Source organism: Lagenorhynchus albirostris, chromosome 6 (assembly GCF_949774975.1).
Source record: "Lagenorhynchus albirostris chromosome 6, mLagAlb1.1, whole genome shotgun sequence".
NCBI lineage: Eukaryota > Metazoa > Chordata > Mammalia > Artiodactyla > Delphinidae > Lagenorhynchus > Lagenorhynchus albirostris.
Genome location: NC_083100.1, coordinates 22,298,483 through 22,318,926, shown reverse-complemented (window position 1 = coordinate 22,318,926; position 20,444 = coordinate 22,298,483). Strand labels below are relative to the sequence as shown.

Genomic DNA, 20,444 nt, shown 5'->3' with positions numbered 1-20,444 from the left:
TGAGTATAGAGAAGTATTAGGAAAATGAAGAGGCAGGAGCCAGGCACTTCTGATTCCCAGAGAAATAGCAGTAGGAAACAATACTACTCATCCTGAGAGGGAGCTAAGGATTAGCAATGTTTTATACAAAGCAAGTATCAGTACGGTAAGTACTCAGTTAATGGTAGCACTTCTTTCCTGTTAGAACTTCTTAGCTTAAAAGTTTTGTTTTCACATTTAGATTTGTGTACAATATTTATTGACATTGTTATTTTAATTTTTAGCCTATGTACAAGTAAATAGTTATAAAATATTTTCCTATGAGATATAACTACTAGGTGTGAGAGCACAAATAAGTGGGAAGTCAGCATTATTATCCTGACTTGATAAATGAGGAAACTAAGTTAACCTGAAGTTAAGGGGCTTATCCAGAATGTTCTATCTGGTGGTAGTTACTACTTCCAAACTCCTTTTAAAGATCTGTGATCTAAATACCATAAAATAGCTGCCACTGGGAGGAAATGGCATCTAGTGCACATTTTCATGTGGACAGTAGCAGAAGCTGCAATACAAGAAACTTCTAAGTAAGTAACTTTACCATGTCGGGCAGCATCGTCTTTTGACATGTTAACTCGCAGGAGGAAATTATTCAGGCTGTTGAGGTACGCTGGAAGGGAGTGATAGCCTTCCGGATCATACCATACCTGTTAAGATTCCGAAAGAAGGCAAGATCAGTGTGGTGTTCAAATAAATCAGGCAGTCTTTACATCTTACAGCCTATAGAATTTATATTTAAAATAAGGGCACCAATTTCCCAGTAACTTATTTCATCTTGGCAGATTATGAACCATCCACCAGTGTTGACCACAGAACTCTAAGTTTCCAACCTAGAGATGGGCAGAGATTGGGAAAACGTTTTTTTTTTTCCCTGCGTGAGAGCACCAAGTTACTAGTTATTCTAGCTAGACCTTCTCTAAAGTGAAAGCTTGAAATAAACAGAAGACTTCATTATTATCTTCATTTCTGTGACTGGACTGTAGTGATTCTGGAATTAGAACTAGGGCATTCTGTCTCTCAGTAATAATGATAATAATAATAATTAAAAAGTAACTGGCATATAGCCCAGGCTGTAGAAAGAAATTAAATACATATATAAGCATTGTGCCCTTAGCAACATGATTGATAATCTTGAAATATCCCCACTTACTTTCTATTCCTAGTTGTAACCCACAAGAAAGTGAGTTAGTTCATCTGCTATGTCAAAAGCAGAGGGATTTAAAATACTGGTATACCTCAATTCAAGAAAGCCAGTTGGTAATTAAAAATTACAAATCTGATTTAGAGAGAAATTATTTAATATTAGAACTCCCTTACTCTATGTGTCGAGAGAGGGAGAAAAGGAACCAAGCGTGGCTGGGGGTGGGGGTGGACATTCAAGTCCCTAGCACTACTATTTAGTTTCTATATGACCTTATAAAACCCAGCTAAAATAGACTCAATAATATCTGTCTCTTAGGGATGTCGTGAGGATGTGTACATAGTTTGTATAAAAGGTGATACTAGTTCTTGGTTTATAACAGTCACTAAATGAATATTATTTTCTTCACTTCCCCCAAGGTTGTATACATCTCTTACTACCAAATGAGAAATATGTGAAGAACAATTTAAAATTTAAAGACTACTTGTGATCATATGTGTAATCATATGTGTCTGATTCTGTGACTCTAGCTTGTTTCAAATTCAAAGCATAGGTACAATCTAGAAGAAAAAAAGTCAACAGGATTATTTATATCCACCAAATTCTAAGTTTCCATGTTCTTTGGAAAGCAAAGCTAAACACATATGACACATGTACAAGGAAAATGCATAAAACATTAATGTATAGTTTAACAAAGAATTATAAAGGGAGTATACCCATCACTCAGGTTGAGAAACAAAATCGCCAGCATCCAGAACGTCTCCCTGACACTCTGTGTCCTTCCAAACCACAATGTGCTCTCTCTCTCCCCTAGACAATATGGTTGTTTTGCCTACTCTCAAAGTTTATGATACATGCAATTATAGTTGTGTATTCCTTTTTGTTTTTTCTTTTGCTTACTAATAATGTTTGGAAGAGTTAGTCTGCTTGTTGTATGGAAATGAGTTCATTCATTTCCATGGCTGAAAGTTCTGTTAAATGAGTATATAACAATTTGTTTATTTATTCTACTGTGTATGGACATTTGGGGTTGTTTTTTCGGCTAATATGAGAAATATTACCACGCACATTTTTGTATATGTATCCGGGTACTTGTGTGTACATGTTTCCCTAGGATAAATACACAGGACTGGAACCACTGTAGTATGGAGTATGCATTATTCCAAAGTGCTTTTCAAATCTACTGACCCATGTCTTGTTTTTACCTCATGAAAATGCTTGAACATTTCAAGTTCACATTCTCATTTGTATGACATCCCAAAAGAAAGATCACAATTTACCTTGGCAAGTGTTCTATTAGCAGGAACTGCTGTTATATCAAAACGAAGGTCTTTAGTCAAAGGCAGCCCAAAACTCCAACCTCCATATCTATATAGAAAAATTGTTTTAATGGAGAAAATATTCATAAATAGATCTAAAATGTTTAACTAAGAGCTCATTTTTTTTCTTTCCATCAGGAACACATTTACAGTATGAAATAAATACTGTCTGACAAATGTTTTACAGTTTTATCGATTTCTTTTATCATAGTTTAGTCTAAAGCATACATTATAGCTAGAAGTTCATGGACTCTTAAAAATAAAAAGTGGATTAAAAAAATTCAAATAGTAATTTTAAGGATAGATTAGTTAAAATATCCACCAAATTAAGACTGGGTTAAATAAATAATGGTGTAGTTACACTAAAATAATTTTCTTGTAACTGTTATCCTAAATGTGATGCTATACAGCTATATTTTTGACATGGAAAGAACACTATAGCACATTCTTCACTTAAGAAGTAGGTTTTGGAATGGTTTATTTATAATAAACCTCATTTTGTTGAAAATATTTACATGTGTATTCATGTGTACTTACCAACTATCCCCCGCAGCTTTATTAAGACATAATTGACAAATAAAAAGTGTATATACTTAAGGCATACGAATGCTTTGATATATGTACATCTTGTGAAATCATCCCCACCATCAAGCTAATTAACACAGCCAGTATCTCACATAGTTACCGTTTTCTTGTACGTATGTGTTGAGAATTCTTCAGGTCTACCCTCTTAACAAATTTCAAGTAACAATACAGTATTCTTAACTATAGTCACATTGCTGGACTTAGACCTCCAGAACGTATTCACCTTGCATTACGGACACCTTGTACCCCTTGACCAACATCTCCCCATTTCGCCCTTCCCCCCAGACCCTAGAACCCACAACTCTACTCTCTGCTTCTATGAATCTGACTATTTGGGATTTCATATATAAGTGAAACCATGCCATGTCTGTCTATTATTTCACTTGGCATAGTGTCTTCCAGGTCCATCCATGTCATTGCAAATGTAAGCCTGCCACACTTACCTCTGTGGCAAATGTTCAGGTGGCTTAGGAACATGCCTGTGGCTTTGCTATACAAAAAGATATTTTATTCACATGCAGATATCATACTCCAAGTTTTGAGATATTCATATTGGACCTAAGGACAACTGTCACCAAACGCCACACCTTAAAATTCTGCAAGCTGGTACAATCTAGTCAACAACTCCACTTTCGCCTCGAGAAAAAAACATGTACACGTTTAACAATACATTTTTGAGGCCTAAAACAATGCTTTTCAATGTGCTCGAATAAATCTTAATTTAGAGTCATTAAATTAATTTACTTAAATTTTAATATATAAGGCTGTTTAGATAAAACAGAATTTACCCATATAAATAATCAATAGAAACTTGCATTTATTGTCACAAATTCAAAAGACAGTTACTATTAAAATTAGAAAGCATGATATTCTAAATTAAACATGTTATAAACAGAGTATTTTTACCTTTTTTGCATAAACTTATTGGCAGTTGATATAAGATAGTTTTCCAAGTGGTGGTCAGTGAGGTTATAAATTAGATGGGAAGAATAAGTTCTTCTATGAGGTGGAGAATAGTTAAATTTAGGACATTCCTGAAAAATAAGGTTAAAAAAAGTTCTCTTTGGACAATTCTGTACAAATTAAATAGACAATGTCAAGGAGCTTCAGTTTTATGATCTGTCTATTAGTGCAACTGGTAGAGTGTGAAAAGAGTGTCCTCTGCCTCTAAAGAGCTTTGAAAAGGAAGTCATCTTGCCTATGCCAAAAAATCAGAACAAACATTTATTATTTATACAGAGAATATACATGTGTTTAGGACTTGCTTAAAGCCAAAAAAGAACACAAGTTAATTAATGTTCAATATTTCTTTCACTGTACTGACAAGCTTGATATGTTTGGAGAATAACATTAAACGTTAAGATGACTCAAAATTCCCTCAATAATTCACAGGGAAGAGAAAAATGTTTGCCCCAAATTGAAAAGATAACATTAACAGACATAGGTTCTCAGGGATGAACAGCAGTGGATAAAAAGTTTGTGTTATATTAGTTTTAAGGTACCAACCTAGGTGTCAGAACCCAATTTTTCCCATATCCAAATCCAATCTTTATATATATATGTCTTATATATATGTATATATGTGTCACTTATACATATACAAGTTGCAAAGACAGTACAGAGAGTCCCTGCATGCCTTTCACCCAGATTTCCCCACTGTTAGCATCTTACATTACCATCATACATTTGTCAAAATTAAGTGCCTTGGTACATTACTATTAACCAATCTCAGAGCTTACTTTAAACCACTTATTTATGTGTTCGTAGCTTTCTGCACTTCCTGACTACTAACTTTTCATTGAAGTGTCCCATGCTTCACTGCCATGAACTTTAGTTTGGGAAAAGCCTAGCACTTTGCCAGTTTTTCCTTCCATCTTTCACATGGTGTTCCAGAGCCTGAGGCTAGCACCACATGTGTATCAAGAGCATAATGTTGCAGGTTGCTCTAAAAAATGAAGGCTGAATTTCACCTTGCATCAAGTTGTATCAACTTGAAGATCACATTCTATAATGCCACTGGTTTCATAAACAGAGATATCCTTATGTATGCAACTTAATTTTTAGCTTTAACTTTTTATTGACTTATACATACAGAAAAGCACACATATTATAAGGATACTGCTTGATGAATTTTGACAAACTGAACACACCCTTGAACCAGCAACTGGAACAGAACAATGCTATTACCCCAGAAGCCCCCTCATCACGCTTCCTTCCAATCCTACCACTCCCATAGTAACCAGCACAGAAGAGTTTTTCCCGTTTTTGTATTTTATATAAATGGAATTGTATCATATGTACTCTCTCGTATTTGGCTTTTTTCACTCATCATTTGTTTCTGAGAATATGATGTGTGTAGTGTAGATTATTCTCATCTTGCTGTATATAGAATTTCATTGTGGAAATAGATTACATTTGATTTATCTACTCTACTGTTGCTGGGAATTTGGGTGGCTATTACAAATGGTATTGCTATGAATATTCCAGTATATATCTCTTGGTGAATTTATTCACATTTCTGATGGGTATATAACAGGAGTGGAATTGCTGAGTCCATACGGTATGTATAACTTCAGCATTAGTAGACACTGTCAATTCTTTTAAAAGCTATTTACACAAATCTGGATTCCCATCAACGGAATATAAGGTTGAAAAATTTTAATCTACTGGGTTTTTTTAATTAATAAAATTTATCTAAGTTAGTTAGTTAAAATTTATCTAAGTTAGTTAGTTACTAAGTTAGTAGACTTTTACTGTGAACTAAAGAAAATACATGAAGGATTTCAGAAACTAGCTAGGTTAGGTAAGGGATTAGAAAATGCTTTGAGTACTGGGCAAGAATAATATTTATATGTGCAAGGATTTCAAAAAATGCTTGCTTGATCCCAGCTTTTATTGTTAGTAACCGTCTTACGTGAGACCACAAAAATAGGCTGCATTTACTGAAAACATCTTTATTTTAAAATACTGTACCAAGACAGTTTAGGACGTAATCATATGTCACTTTGAAGAAAATATTGCTAGATTCCTCCCCTATTGAGAGGTAAGTTGACAATATAGTGACTCTCAGAAACTAATAGTTACCTCTTTTCTTCAACAATCTTTAATTTCCCCAGTGAATTTGTTTTCCTTAAAGTTTATTGAATTGATAGGCCTAGAAAACTAAGGTGTGTATTTATAGAATACAGACAGGGTGTTGGCTGGAGAATCTTTAATGTTTCTTTCAGGACATGGATTTTTCTTGCATCCTGGAAGTGCTGCTTGGAGACATACAGAGTTCTGTTCTGGACTTACACATTACTAACTTCCCAGATGACCACTATAGTAGCAGTCTCACTGTGTTTTCAAATATGACAGTTATGTGAAACACAGAGCTTTCTGGTTACAACTGAACTGAGACCAAAAACTCATTTTCTGTCAGTTTCCACAAAGACTGTCATAGAATTACCTACCTCGGGAAGTTTGTCCTGAGGTGGATTTAAAACAGTGACCTGAAGTTCAGTGTTTTTCAGCTGCCCAGGTCGACATCGCTGAGCTACTAGCCTCCATACAGTGAAATGATACCAACTCTTTGGTAACCTAGATAGATCTCTCAAGCTTTGATATTTATTCCTTTCTTTTTTCTACTTCACTGAAAGCGAATTCCATCTTACCTGGATATTTTCTGAGCAGGAACAAACACCAAAATTAGTAATAGGATCTTCACTGCTGTTCCATTTTCCCAGACTGTCTTTCTTTAAACACCTTCTGCAAGTAAAAATGATATTGAAGTGAGGTATGTGTACATTCGCATGTTTATGTATGAGCACATAAGTGAATTTAATTTGGTATTAAATTCAGGTGTATAGTCCTAAGTTCAGTTTACTGACTTTTCATAACTTGAATATACATGGCACAACCATTTCCAAGTGATCTGACATTTTATGGGAGATTGAGGGAGAGCACTTCAAGATTAAACAGTGAAGAGACCAAAGCTCACTGAATCGTCTTCATGTGGCAGGATGGAACTTTTTGGACCCCTTTATTTTCTTTGCTCTTCTCATCCTCTCCTCTGAAGGGAAGGGGATACTTTAGCAAAATAATGCACAGATGTCAGGTTTCCACGTGTCACGTACCATCCTGGAAGTTTCAATAAGCAACACTATGTAGTGCAAAAGCATGGGGACTGAGCTCGGAAGATGTGGGTCTCAGCTTTAGCTACACAACCTACTTTCTAGATTTCTTTAGACAAGTATCTTAGTCCACATGAGCCTCAGTTTCTTCATCTTAAAAATGAGATTAATAATTCACAGGGTGGTTGTGACTGTTTAATGAAAACATGTACACAAACGAACCTTACAAGTTATAAAGCACCTCTTTATTACTACAGTATAGCATAACCACGGGATGAACTAAAGGAAGTAGATAAAATCTGTTAAAGATAGAGTTCAATCAGGGTGCTGACCTCCTCCAGCCAAATCACACACACTCACTTAACCACACTCCCCCACATACATACACACACGCATACACATGCACACACACAACTGGAATGTTGAAAAAAAAAAAAAACAAGAACCACTTACGGATCACTGATATTCAAACACATGTTGTCAATGCCAGGGAAGCTCCACATTGCTGAGACCAGTTCTTTTGTGCTTGGGTGAGAATTTCTGTAATATTAAAGGATAGAAACAAATTCACGATTCCTCCACTAGTCTCCCATATTAAACTCATGCTCATAAATAATTTGAAGAAATGAAATATGCTGTCTATAGGACTGCTTTCTTAAAAATCTAAGAAAGACTCAGACTCAGAAAAAAAAATGGTCACCAAAAAAATAAGCACATGTCTCTATTTGGCTGCCTTATTATTTGTCACATGCATTTAGTGATCACCTACTGTATATATAACATTATATTATACAGAATTCTGACGCTGCTAGTCAATATTCAATAAAAAGCTATTTGCTATATATTACAACAGATTGGGAAGCCATACCTAACCTGGCTTTCCTGATTAAAGTCTCATAATTAAAAATAAAGATGTACTATAACTTTATTTTTAGACAAACACAAAAAGGAGTATCACGCTGCAATAAATTAAACTGTGTATTCCTCTGGCAGGATCAGGTACTGTGGCTACTAGGTTCTTTAGCACTACACGGCATTCACAGGCACAATGTACCTCTGGAGGTATGTGGAAATGTTGTTTTAGTTAAAGGGAAGAAACTTACGCATAGAAGGTTGTCTGTTCAGAGGTACCGTAAAGAGATGGGGAGATCTGGATCTCTGGATAGCTGTCGCTGGAACTTCTTAGCGTACCAAAGCCCATGGCAGTGGTTACAAAGATGATGGGGAGAATAACCTGAGCTATGAAACCTTTCCAGTTCCTGCGGGTGTGGTGGAACCTCTGAATGAGTATAGCCATTACTTTCTTCAGTAACAGTCCAAAACCATCCAATCTCTCTCCTCTGGTCAGGATTTTGTCTGATTAAAAAAAAAAAAAAATTTAATACGGTTCTGGGAAATCCTGCTAAATCCAGAACTAAAGTAACTTCAGAACCTATAGATGAACGGTATATGTGGCATGGTAGGAAAAGCTTATATTTTAAAGATTTGCATTTGAAGTTCAGCTCTTCATTGATCAGCTTTGGGCCCGAGCCTCTCCATCTCATACAGCTTCTGTAAAAGTGCTTTGAAAATTATAAATTACTATACGCAAAATATTCTCTGTCATATACATAGTACTTTTACATGTCAAAGTGAGATATCTAGAATTTTATAAATGAATATTGTTCCCAATCTCTTAAAGTCTCAATGCAGAATCAGTATTATTACTAATTACTAATATTCAAGAGGTAGCTTCTATCAAAAGACTGAATTCAAATAAAATAAATAGAAACCAGAACAGCAGCCTAGTCTAACTCATTCCTATTGTGGGCAACTTAGTGATGGTAAGTGTAATTGGCTCTCATTGTAATGTGAGGTCCAGTGAAGTCACCTCAAACATAGGAAAAGGAAAATGCTCTCCTCCAAAGTATAATTCTCGTTCAAATACTTATTCATTACATTCCTTTTAGAAATCTGGACTGATTATATGGCATTTCAAAACTATATTTTTACCACGTGAGTCACAAAAAAGAACTCATTGGAAAAAAATGTCTACCCTCTTTCCTCCCAAACCCACCCCACACTGCCCTGAAATGCTCTTCAGGTGCTGAGAAGATATCCGATGGCTTCTGAGAGTGAGAGCAGCTGTGGAGGCCATAAACTGTTGCTTCCGCAACACTGCTCGTACAACTAATAATTTCAGCAGCCCCTCTAAAAATAGTTTCAAGTATAACATTCCCTCCGAAGGCCTGCCACCAAGCGCTCCTTTACATGTGATAAGATGACAGTATTTGTCAACTCTGTGGATATTTTTAATTCTCCATCACAAATTATGCAGCACAAAAATCATGATCTTCATTTAGCTGATAAGGAAAAATACAAAGCTGCTTAATTTAAAATGAATTCCAATTAAATAGAGTGAACAAGTTTAAATGCAAACTCATATCTCTGCAAAGGGGAACTGCAGAAGGAGCTGAATATTTTAAGTTAATTAGTATGCTTTTCTGTTTCTTGAGAAATTACATGTCGATGACTTACAGGTGTATCAAATGGAGCAAATGTGCTTTCTAAATGATAATGTCAATGAGGGGAACATTCTGACTGAAGAATAGTTTCAAATTATGAGACAAATGCAGAGGCAAATACATAACATTTACTTCCTGAAGCAGATGACCACTCTCTAATCAAAGTCTTCCATTCCATAGTCTCGACAATTATATTCCCAAAAGATGATACCTGAGGAATCTAGCAGAGGACAAATGAGACTCCCAAGTTCCAGAATTACACAAACATTAGAGATTATCTTTTCTGAGTTTTAGAGCCAAGCAAATGTTTAATCAAAAGTTCTATTCCTAGAAATTTTTCCCAATTTAAGCAAACTGTTGAAATGACTACTCCATCGTTTATACATGATTTTACTATATGCTTCCTTAAGTAAATAGTGTTTCCAAAGGCATAAATTAACTGTCAGAAAGATAATAAGACAGGATAAAAGTTATTTTCAAAAGAACCCAATCCCTCAAAGTCATGTCAAGAAACATGATTTTCCAAACATATCTTACGTGAAGAACTGTGGGGAAACCTATTATTATAGATTCTTAACCATCAAGTCCAACTTTACCAATTCAGAGACCCTCTCCCAAAAGCATCTTCTCAGAGCCTGAATTTTCTCAGCATATGAATCACTCAGAGGTGGGGGAAGGTTAGACATGTTTTCCAATGAGGTCCCATAAAGAGGGATGACTCTTTTTTACAAAAAAACTTTTTTTGACTATGACTACCACTTGAACATGTGTAATAGCAATGAGTGAGCTACCTTAGAAGGTAACTTGGCTCACTGTTGGACACCACCAATTACAAGAAGGATTTTAACTCGTTGAACACAACTCTGGAGTTGTAGTAAGTCATGTCCTGAAAATGACTTCTGGTGGCTAGAAGAAAAACTAATCACCACCCTAACAAGGAAGTTCTTTCACATTCTTCAAAATGTTTATGAAACAGAGAATTCAATTGGGTTTAATAAATATTTTGTATATAAAAAAGAAAGCTTATATTTCTTTAGTCTTTTTAAATTTAGAAAGAAAATTTAAAGTTGAATTAAAAAAAAAAATCTGTCCTGTGATTTTTCTCCCTTAGGTCATTTATTGGAATTAAGCAAAATGTGCACATTAGATTTATTATACCATCTCTGTCTGTGAAATTGCTGCTGCTCACAGATAAATCATCATATGTTGAGATGACACTGGTACTGGAATTTCCAATTTTCTTTTGTGTTAAGTGCTCAAAACTCATATCATTATTTTTCTGTGACCCTTTAGTCAAGTTCAGAAAGACCTAGAAAGAGAAGCCAGAACACTTCATTAGTGTAAAACATGCATGTGTTTTCTAGTTTCTTTTTTTTTTTAACATCTTTATTGGAGTCTAATTCCTTTACAATGGTGTGTTAGTTTCTGCTTTATAACAAAGTGAATCAGTTATACATATACATATATCCCCATATCTCTTCCCTCTTGCGTCTCCCTCCCACCATCCCTATCCCAACCCTCTAGGTGGTCACAAAGCACCGAGCTGATCTCCCTGTGCTATGTGGCTGCTTCTCACTAGCTATCTATTTTACATTTGGTAGTGTATATATATGTACATGCCACTCTCTTACTTTGTCCCAGCTTACCCTTCCCCTCCCCCGTGTCGTCAAGTCCATTCTCTACGTCTGCGTCTTTATTCCTGTCCTGCCCCTAGGTTCTTCATGACCATTTATTTTTTTTCTTTTAAGATTCCATATATATGTGTTAGCATACGGTATTTGTTTTTCTCTTTCTGACTTACTTCACTCTGTATGACAGATTCTAGGTCCATCCACCTCACTACAAATAACTCAATTTTGTTTCTTCTTATGGCTGAGTAATATTCCATTGTATGTATGTGCCACATCTTCTTTATTTGATGGACATTTAGGTTGCTTCCATGTCCTGCCTATTGTAAATAGAGCTGCAATGAACATTGCGGTACATGACTCTTTTTGAATTATGGTTTTCTCAGGGTATGTGCCCAGTAGTGGGATTGCTGGGTCGTATGGTAGTTCTATTTTTAGTTTTTTAAGAAACCTCCATACTGTTCTCCATAGTGGCTGTATCAATTTACATTCCCACCAACAGTGCAAGAGGGTTCCCTTTTCTCCACACCCTCTCCAGCATTTGCTGTTTGTAGATTTTTTTGATGGTGGCCTGTTTTCTAGTTTCTAAGCTCAATTTTGATTTTAAATTTTTACCATATTTATTGAGACAAATAAGTACGACTTTAAGTGAACATTTTTGAGAGGGACTTTAAGTGAACATATTTGTATGTAAAAGATATGTGTTCTCTAAGTGAAGCAACATGTTTGTTCTCAGAAGTCAGTCTTACATAACAACGGTATTGAGATAATTTTAAGATTTTGATTTTGTAAAATGTTTTTTTTTAATTTTTAAATTTTTTGTAATCAAAAGCATCTTTATTTTTGGTTCCCTTCTTGAAATGTTTATTTATTTATGTTTTAAAATTTATTGATTGATTTTTGGTTGCATTGGGTCTTCGTTGCTGCATGTGGCTTTCTCTAGTTGCGGGGAGTGGGGGCTACTCTTGGTTGTGGTGCACAGGCTTCTCATTGCGGTGGCTTCTCTTGTTGTGGAGCATGGGCTCTAGGCACGTGGGCTTCAGTAGTTGTGGCCTGTGGGCTCTAGAGCACAGGCTCAGTAGTTGTGGCTCACGGGCTCTAGAGCGTAGACTCAGTAGTTGTGGTGCACGGGCTTAGTTGCTCTGTGGCATGTGGGATCTTCCCGGACCAGGGCTCAAACCCGTGTCCCCTGCATTGCCAGGCAGATTCTTAACCACTGCACCACCAGGGAAGCCCTGAAATGTTTACTTTTAAATATTTCTTTTCTTTCTAAAAAGAACTGTTCACATTTATTCTAAAGGAACAGCAAGTTAACCAGTTTTAAGCAAAAAGGAAATGTCCAGGTGTACCTCTTCCATGGTGGTATCTGAAATGCCATAACACCCGATGTTGAGGTCACTCAGGCCATTGTCCAGTGTTCTCAGGAGTGAAAGATAGGCCCCTGAGACGTTGGTGCTAAACGGAGGAAGCACATAGACAAGCTCTCCCCCGATGTCCTCCTTGAGGTAGGCTTCAGGGAGATGTGATTGGATCACTGCTGTCACAGCTGTCGTGTCACATACTGCACTTGCATTTACATTTGGACTCTAGAGACGAAAAGAGAAGTTAAAAACTCCCTTGTCTTTACACTGTAGTGCCCAAGGGCCCCAATCAGAGGGTGGCAAGTTCTTTTAGGCCAGTTCAGACCTATGCCACATAGTGATAACACATCACTCCTCTTGTGGCTTCGTGTCCCACTTGGGACCCCTCTACTTGCCTATAAGTCACTTTCTACTGGCTCCCCTCTCTCACCTCACCCTGTCCCTTCTCCAGCCTCCTTGCTCACCATCCTCTTTTCCCTCTTATGTATGTGCCCCACCCTAGTGACAACAGACTCCTTCTGTCGTCCGACGCTTCAGGCTCAGGCATGCTTCCTCCTCCTCAGGGCCTTTGCAATTGTTCCTTTGCCCCAGATAGTGGCATGGCTCACTCTCTGCCTGGCCTCAACTCTTGGCTCAACTGTCACCTTCTCAGAGACCCCTTCTCTTACTACCCTACTTAAAATGGCACCGCCCAGCACTCCCCATGCCCCTTCCTCTGCTTTATTCTACCCACAGCCTTTATCACCTGCTAATATTCTAAATAATATATTTATCAGTTTTACCACCTGAATTCCCCACACCCCATCAGAATATAAACTCCATGAGGGCAGAGATCTTAATATCATCAGTTCACTGCTGTATCCCCAGCACCTAGAACAGTGTCTTGGGCACATATTAAGACATCGTATGCACCTAATACGTACGTTTTCGAATGAATTAATGAATATAACAATGAAGTACTCTTTTATATTTTGGAAGTCACATCCGGACGATCAGATATAAAATAAATGATAGTGGTCAAAACCTTCCTAATAGCATATACATCTGGCACAGTGTTGATACCTACGCTATTTTAGGTGGTCCAGGGAGCCTTAGTAAGCACTTTTGTTCTTCCAAGATGTGAAAGCACCACTGGCCTGTCTGAATTAATCTCCACATTGCCATTCAAGGAATACTGATCAGAAAGTGATTACATGACTGCATGTTCTCTTCATTTGCTTTTTATAGAGCAGAAAACCTAATTTTTAGCCTTAGAGGCTGAAATGCTGGGGAAACTAACAGGCTGATCCTCCATCAGTAACCTTAGTACAGACCTTTCCTTCATCGAGCACACTGGTTCTCAGTGTGCAATCCCAGACCAGTAGGAGCAGCAGCACATGGGCTGATGTGGACCTTGGCAGAAATGCAGCAAATTCTGGAGCCTCATACCAGATTTACCCAATCAGAGACTCTTGGGGGTGGAGCCAGAAATTTGGGTTTAACAGAGGACCTTCAGTGGTTCTGATACTCGCTCAGTTTGAGAAACACGACCCTAACAGATTAATTTTAGCAATGAATAAAGTTGGACACATTCTGCTTCTGTTTCATACAAAACTTAATTTACAGTCCCATAATGAGGTATGTTTTCTCTCCTACAAACCTTTTTCTTGGTGAGTGTGAGGTGATACCCGTCCCCAAAGGCTTCCTTGAGATAAAATGGTGACCCGCAGCAGCGCAGCCCACCCTCCTCCAGGAAGGCGATGCGGTCACTCAGCACTTCAGCCTCGTCCAAGTGGTGTGTCGACAGAATGATTGTTCTGGCTTGAAAATACAGAGGAGAACAACCAAGAATGAAAAGTGAAGCTGCAGTTCCCAGAATGTACGGAGTTAGCACAAGTAAATCCTGTGATTTATGAGGAGAGTCACGTTTTATGGGCTAACTGAAAAACTGATCAGAATGACCTTTCAAACTGAGAAATGCGGACGGGGTATTCCTAAATGTTTTTCTTATAAATTGGCAGCAAATACACATCGCTTATGCTGTAAGGCTGAGTGTCCACACTCTGCAGGGGGGGCAACTCTTCCTAATCCCTTAGTCTGTCCCCTTGGCTTCACTTCCATTCTCTCTCTTTCTTTCTGTCACTTCCCTTCTCTCTCTTTCTTTCTGTCTCTCTCTCCCTCCCTCCCTTCACTATGAAAAAGCAGTAATTTTAAAGACTTTTTGAATATTCTTCTCTGATTAAGCCACTCCACTCTGATTGCTCCTTTGCTTCACATCCTGTTAGCACTTATTTAGTCTGTTTTCAGTTTATTTTCATTTGTGTATGTTTGGTATCTCTAATTAGATTCTAAGCTCCTCTAGGCAGAATTTGGAACTTCTATTGGATTTGCATGCTCTCAAAAGGGCCAGTTAAGTGCTCAATTCACAGTGGGCACTACATAGATATTAACTAATTGATCCAGGAATTTAGCTGGGAGAAGAGAAGACCTCACAAAAGGAAGAGCACACCTTAGATCTTTAATGGAGATTATAAACAGAAAAGGCTTTAACTTCTTTGCCTGCATCCCAGAGGGCAAAATTATGACTGTTGCTTGGCGAAGTTGTAAGAAGATACTCATACCAGTTTTGTTCTTGGATATAACATCCCATATACTTCGGCGAGAGCATGGGTCAACTCCCGTGGATGGTTCATCTAAAATTACCACCCTTGATCCTCCAATAAGAGCTATGGATATGGATAACTTCCTCTTCATTCCTCCTGACAATGTTCCAACTCTCTTATGACGATGGCTATATAGTCCAGTATCTTTTAAAGTCCTTAAAAAATGATATATAGTGGTTATTTTTTTACAGACAGAAAATGTGAACAATGGAAAAATACAAAAAGCACCCTAAATGAGAGGTATTCACTAAGCAACTATTATGTGCTCAGCAAGGTAAACTATTGAAGATTCATGATACAGTTTTCTGTTACTTATCATCTAGCTGGAGGTATAAAACTAATACTCAGAAAACCACATAAGGAATACATGGCTCATTATTTTATTCATTCGTTTGACAAATATTTATAGAGTACCTGCCTGTTTTCTGCCAGACTGTGTTTTAGGTGCCGTGGAAAAGCACTGAGCCAATAACGTTCCTAACCCATTAGGAGATTATGTTCTAGTAGGTGTGTACATCAGGAGGAACGCTGGGGAAATTCAGTAGATAAACACATTCCCAAGTAAGTTTATAATATGCTATTTCATGATAAGTGTGATTAAAAAAAATACAGGGTATATGAGATGAGTGCCTGGGATATGCTATTTCAGGCATCTATTCTACACATGGTAGTCCCCTCAGAGAAGCTGACATTTGAGCAGAGACCAGTAAGGTGGAGGAGTAAGTCAAAGGGCTGTCTGGGGAAGGCTGCTCTAAGTAGAGGGTACATGGGAAGTTCTGAGGCTGGAGCAGGCCTAGCATAACTAAGTGTGCACCTGGGTGAGCGTGCCTAGAGCAGAGTGAATGGGGAAAAAGCAGAAGGAAATAAGATCAAAAGGATTGGAAGCAGGTCAGGAAGTGCCTCATAGGCCTTGGTAAGAACATTCCTGAGTTTCACAGAGTGTGGTGAGAAGCCATAAGAGGGTTTTGACAAAGGAGTGACCTGGTCTGATCTGCAGTTTAAAAAGGTCACCTTGTCTGCTCTTTGAATAGACTGTACAAGGGAAAGTAGAAGCCAGGAGTCCAGTTAAGACCAGTATGGTAGGGACTTCCCTAGTGGTCCAGTGGTAAAGAATCCACCTTCCAATGCAGGGGATGCAGGTTCGATCCCTGGTCGGGGAACTAAGATCTCACATGCCGCAGGGCAACGAAGCCCATGTGCCACAACTACTGAGCTTGCGTGCCTCAACGAGAGAGCCTGCATGCTGCAAACTACAGAGCCCACATGCCCGGGAGCCCATGTGCCACAACTAGAGAGAGAAAACCTACACGCCACAACTAGAGAGAAGCCCGTGTGCCACAACTAAGACCCGAGGCAGGCAAGAAAGAAAAAAGACCAGTATGGTAGCCTCAGAGGTTAGAAACAGAGGATTGGGGGTAATATGGGAGTCAGAGATGAAGACAGTTAAACAATTCCAGTATAATAACTGGCCAGTGAGGATAATGCCCTTAAATGTATACGATACTAGAAAAGTAGAAAAACTAAAAACAATTGTTTCCTGAGAAACTGTCTCCTACTGGTATTATTACTAGACCTTGACCTCTTTTTGAGAGGAGTTACCCACGCATGTTCTCACTGCTGTCATATCTGACCTTTTTACTTCCTCGTGCAGCTGCTTTTTAGTCCAGTGAGGAGCTTTGATGGAGCCGTATAAGAGGAGGTGCTCCTTGGTAGTGAGGTAACCGAACAGGACATCATGTTGCATGCAGACCCCCAGGTTCTTCCTCACGGTGTGGAGATCTGTTTTGATATCTTTTCCATAAACCAAGATGGTACCTGCTGAGGCCTCAAACAGCCCAGTCAACAGTGAGCTGGGAATGAAGAAACCATAAATTAGGTGTGAACCAAAACTCTGAGTTAGATTTTAGGACTAAATGTATCTCAGTTGTTAGCAAAAAATGTTACAGTGTATCTTCCCAGGCCAGGTCAATGGGATTAATTGGGAATAAAAATTAAATTACTTTTACGCCTCCAATAATTTAGAGTGTGATAGAAACACTATGTGATGATGATGATGATAGTGGTGGGGTGATGGTGGTAGCAATGACAGAAATGGTTGCGCTTTTTAACTGCAAATGCACTCCCTCCTTGAGCAAACTCCTGCACTTCCCTGGCATCAGGTAGTACCCATACGCAATTAAGCCTCAAATTTCTGTTTTCCACATGAACTTTGGTCATCTTAAGTCCCTTACTCTACCCTGTGACGAGAATATTCTCACCTACAAACTCCTCATATTTCAGATGGTCCGTAAACTGGGAAGTTATTTAATATCCATCTTCTCCACTAAAATGTAAGCTCCATGAGGTCAGGGAAAGGACTTGTTATCTCACCACCCTCAGTACCTAACTAGTGTCTTGCACATAATAGATCTTAAATGACTATTGTGGATTAAATAGGGAATCAATATAATATGTAATTCTTCCCATAAATACACATTAAAATCAAATAACATATTTCTTTATATTCAGAAAACTGAAATGGGGACTTTCTCAGCTAAAATTATAGCCTCTTCAAAATCCTTCTCCATCACTTTTCTTCATTGTCCTCTTGTTACCTGTTAGAAATCTTACATTTTAAGCATTGTATTCTTACTAGAAAGCCAACTCTGAATTGAAACAGGTCATATAAATGAGAGTAGCTGCATGTTCACTCATTTCATAACTTTCCTTTGTCCCCTTTTATTTACTAAAGATTAATTTGTATATGTTCTGGCAGTCACTGAGCTTACTCATGATGATAGCAAATAGCATATCCAACAACAGACCCTTGTTCTCAAATAAGGCCTAAAGCACCAACAGCATCTTAGAGCTGACTCCAAGCTAAGCCTAGTAGAGCACTGGAGGTGAGTCACAGAAAAAAATTCAACAGAATGTCACTTTAAAAACATTTGAATCTTCTCCATTAGGATACAGGAAAATGCTAGTTAACTGAAGAGAGAGAAAGAGCAGCCCATGTACCACTTGTGGCCTTTCTGATCTATATCTGATAGCTGGTGATCCTTTTCTTTCTTCATGAATCAAGGTAAGGGTTCTCTGTAATAGAGTGGCTGGGGCTGAGTGTGTTTATACCAAGGTTTGTGAACCCAAACTGGTACATGGGCCAGGATAAAAATGCAAAGAAATGAAATAGACTGAATGGATGAGGCAGTAGATTGGTGGGGACCAGGGATGAACCAGAAAGTAGATGGCCCCTTTGAGAACAGTCACTAACAAGCCCCAAACAATTGTCTCTACCGAAGCCTGTAGATCCAATGTTGCCAGAACTTCCTATTATCTAAGAGCAGGAATATTTATATTTATTGGAGAACTCTCCCATTTTTAAATGCTGGCACTGAAATTAAAAATTTTAAGAAGTACCAGTGTGCCAATATTAGGTAGAGCAAATAAACCTATCTGGTGGGTCTGATCTGGACTTTGAGCTCACAATTCGGAACTTTGACTTGGACTCCATTTTCCAGGAAACAACTTGAGCTATCTTAATCCATCTGGGAGTTGTAACAACTTTATATTTATGAAAGAAGTGAGGAAATATTAAGTAATATGCTTCCATGACACCTAAGTGTTGAAAAGTAACATACATGGTAGTAGTTTTCCCAGCGCCATTGGGCCCCAGCAATGAAGTAATATGTCCTTCATAAAAGTTCAGACTGAGGTTAGCAACAGCAATTTTTGAGCCATAGTTCTTTGTGACCCCATGCAAGGCAACCCCAACTGTGAGATCTTTAGGTTCAGACTCAGTGTTGGAGGGAAACACGTATTCAGGACCTGGAAAGAAATTAAGAAAAGAGTTGTAAGCTCACAAGGAAGATAAATGAAGCTAGAGTTAGACTTTTCATTAATTAAAAATTGAAGACTATAAAAGCACAAGCCTCAAAGTAAAAAATCATTCCAGGAATAAATGATCTACTATAGTCTTCAGCCTTCTCACTTGTTTCAAAAATGAATGAGGGCGTGGAACCACACTCTAAGGTTTATATTGCCCTTCCCTGTCAGAAAAAGGAGTCTCAGAATATAGTATCATAATAATGAATTCTCCTTTATTCCACAGATCTCAAATACTCAAAACACAATTTTAAGGCTTGGTCCTCCAATTGGACAGGATGATATCTACTTACAGAATGAATAAATGTCTACAGTGACAAGGCTCGCTCAGATCTGTGGTTTATAGAATCGGTTCATTAATTACTCTCCACATTTCCTTCAGGCATCACAGAAGGACCACTTATATGGGTCATCCTTACTTTATGAAGCTGACACTGCTCACCCAATGTCAGTAAAACATGAGCCTTAAACTGTCTGTTCAGTGTTGCTGACGGGTTAGGCTAAATTATCCATACTTGTTACTTGGTTACTCCTTATGACTAGTGACAGACGGCTGAGGTGAGGGGTGCAGACTGGCGCCAAGGAACAAAGTTTTTCTCTGTGTGAATCTAACTGGAACACAAAGGGATCTGCAATCTTGGCCTAATTAGCACCATATGCTAACCAACTGGGCTAATGAGCTCAGAAAAAGCCACAATTTAATCTCTCTAAGAGTCCCAACACATGTGTAGACATATTCATCCATGACTAAAAGGATAATTTTGCCATTTAGAAAAAGATAATTAAAATCACTAGTCATGTAAATTTTATATCACTTCTCTCATAATAATGCATGTTGTTGACCTACTTGTCTTACTGGCAGATGGGATGGTGTTCTGCATCATGATATTAGTAAAGATAAGGCCATTGCTTTTCTCATGCTTCACTTCTGCGCATCCCAACCGCTCCTTCCAATAGGAAGGAAGGAATGGAAAATACCATGGAGCTGCCATACCATATGTACCTGTAACAAAAATGTATTAGGAAAAGTAATTATTAATTGATTGCTAATATTAAGCATCAGAAGCTAAATAACAGAGTACTTACTATACAGCATTCAGGAAGTATTTTTATTTTTTTGTGGTCTCAGTTTCCAAAGTAAAGTAAAAAAGATAGCCTTTTAAAAAATTCTTTCTTTTTTAAACAGCTTCATTGGGTATAGTTACATACCATAAAATTTAATCATTGTAAGTGTAGAGTGAGACGATTTTTAGTA

The 20,444-nt window shown here is 37.8% G+C and overlaps 1 protein-coding gene across 1 annotated transcript in view; it reads right to left on the bottom strand.

Annotated features, from left to right (window-relative positions):
* Window positions 1-20,444, bottom strand: part of ABCA12 (ATP binding cassette subfamily A member 12) — a 187,700-nt gene that overhangs the window by 27,041 nt on the left and 140,215 nt on the right. The window contains exons 27-39 of the mRNA XM_060152174.1: window positions 20,037-20,192; window positions 18,946-19,132; window positions 16,960-17,178; window positions 15,287-15,483; window positions 14,326-14,486; window positions 12,675-12,911; window positions 10,856-11,006; window positions 8,297-8,549; window positions 7,647-7,733; window positions 6,735-6,828; window positions 3,988-4,115; window positions 2,458-2,545; window positions 578-683 (exon numbers count right to left, since the gene is read on the bottom strand). Of these exons, the coding sequence (XP_060008157.1) occupies window positions 578-683; window positions 2,458-2,545; window positions 3,988-4,115; window positions 6,735-6,828; window positions 7,647-7,733; window positions 8,297-8,549; window positions 10,856-11,006; window positions 12,675-12,911; window positions 14,326-14,486; window positions 15,287-15,483; window positions 16,960-17,178; window positions 18,946-19,132; window positions 20,037-20,192 (2,064 nt within the window). The remainder of the gene's footprint in view (window positions 1-577; window positions 684-2,457; window positions 2,546-3,987; window positions 4,116-6,734; window positions 6,829-7,646; window positions 7,734-8,296; window positions 8,550-10,855; window positions 11,007-12,674; window positions 12,912-14,325; window positions 14,487-15,286; window positions 15,484-16,959; window positions 17,179-18,945; window positions 19,133-20,036; window positions 20,193-20,444) is intronic.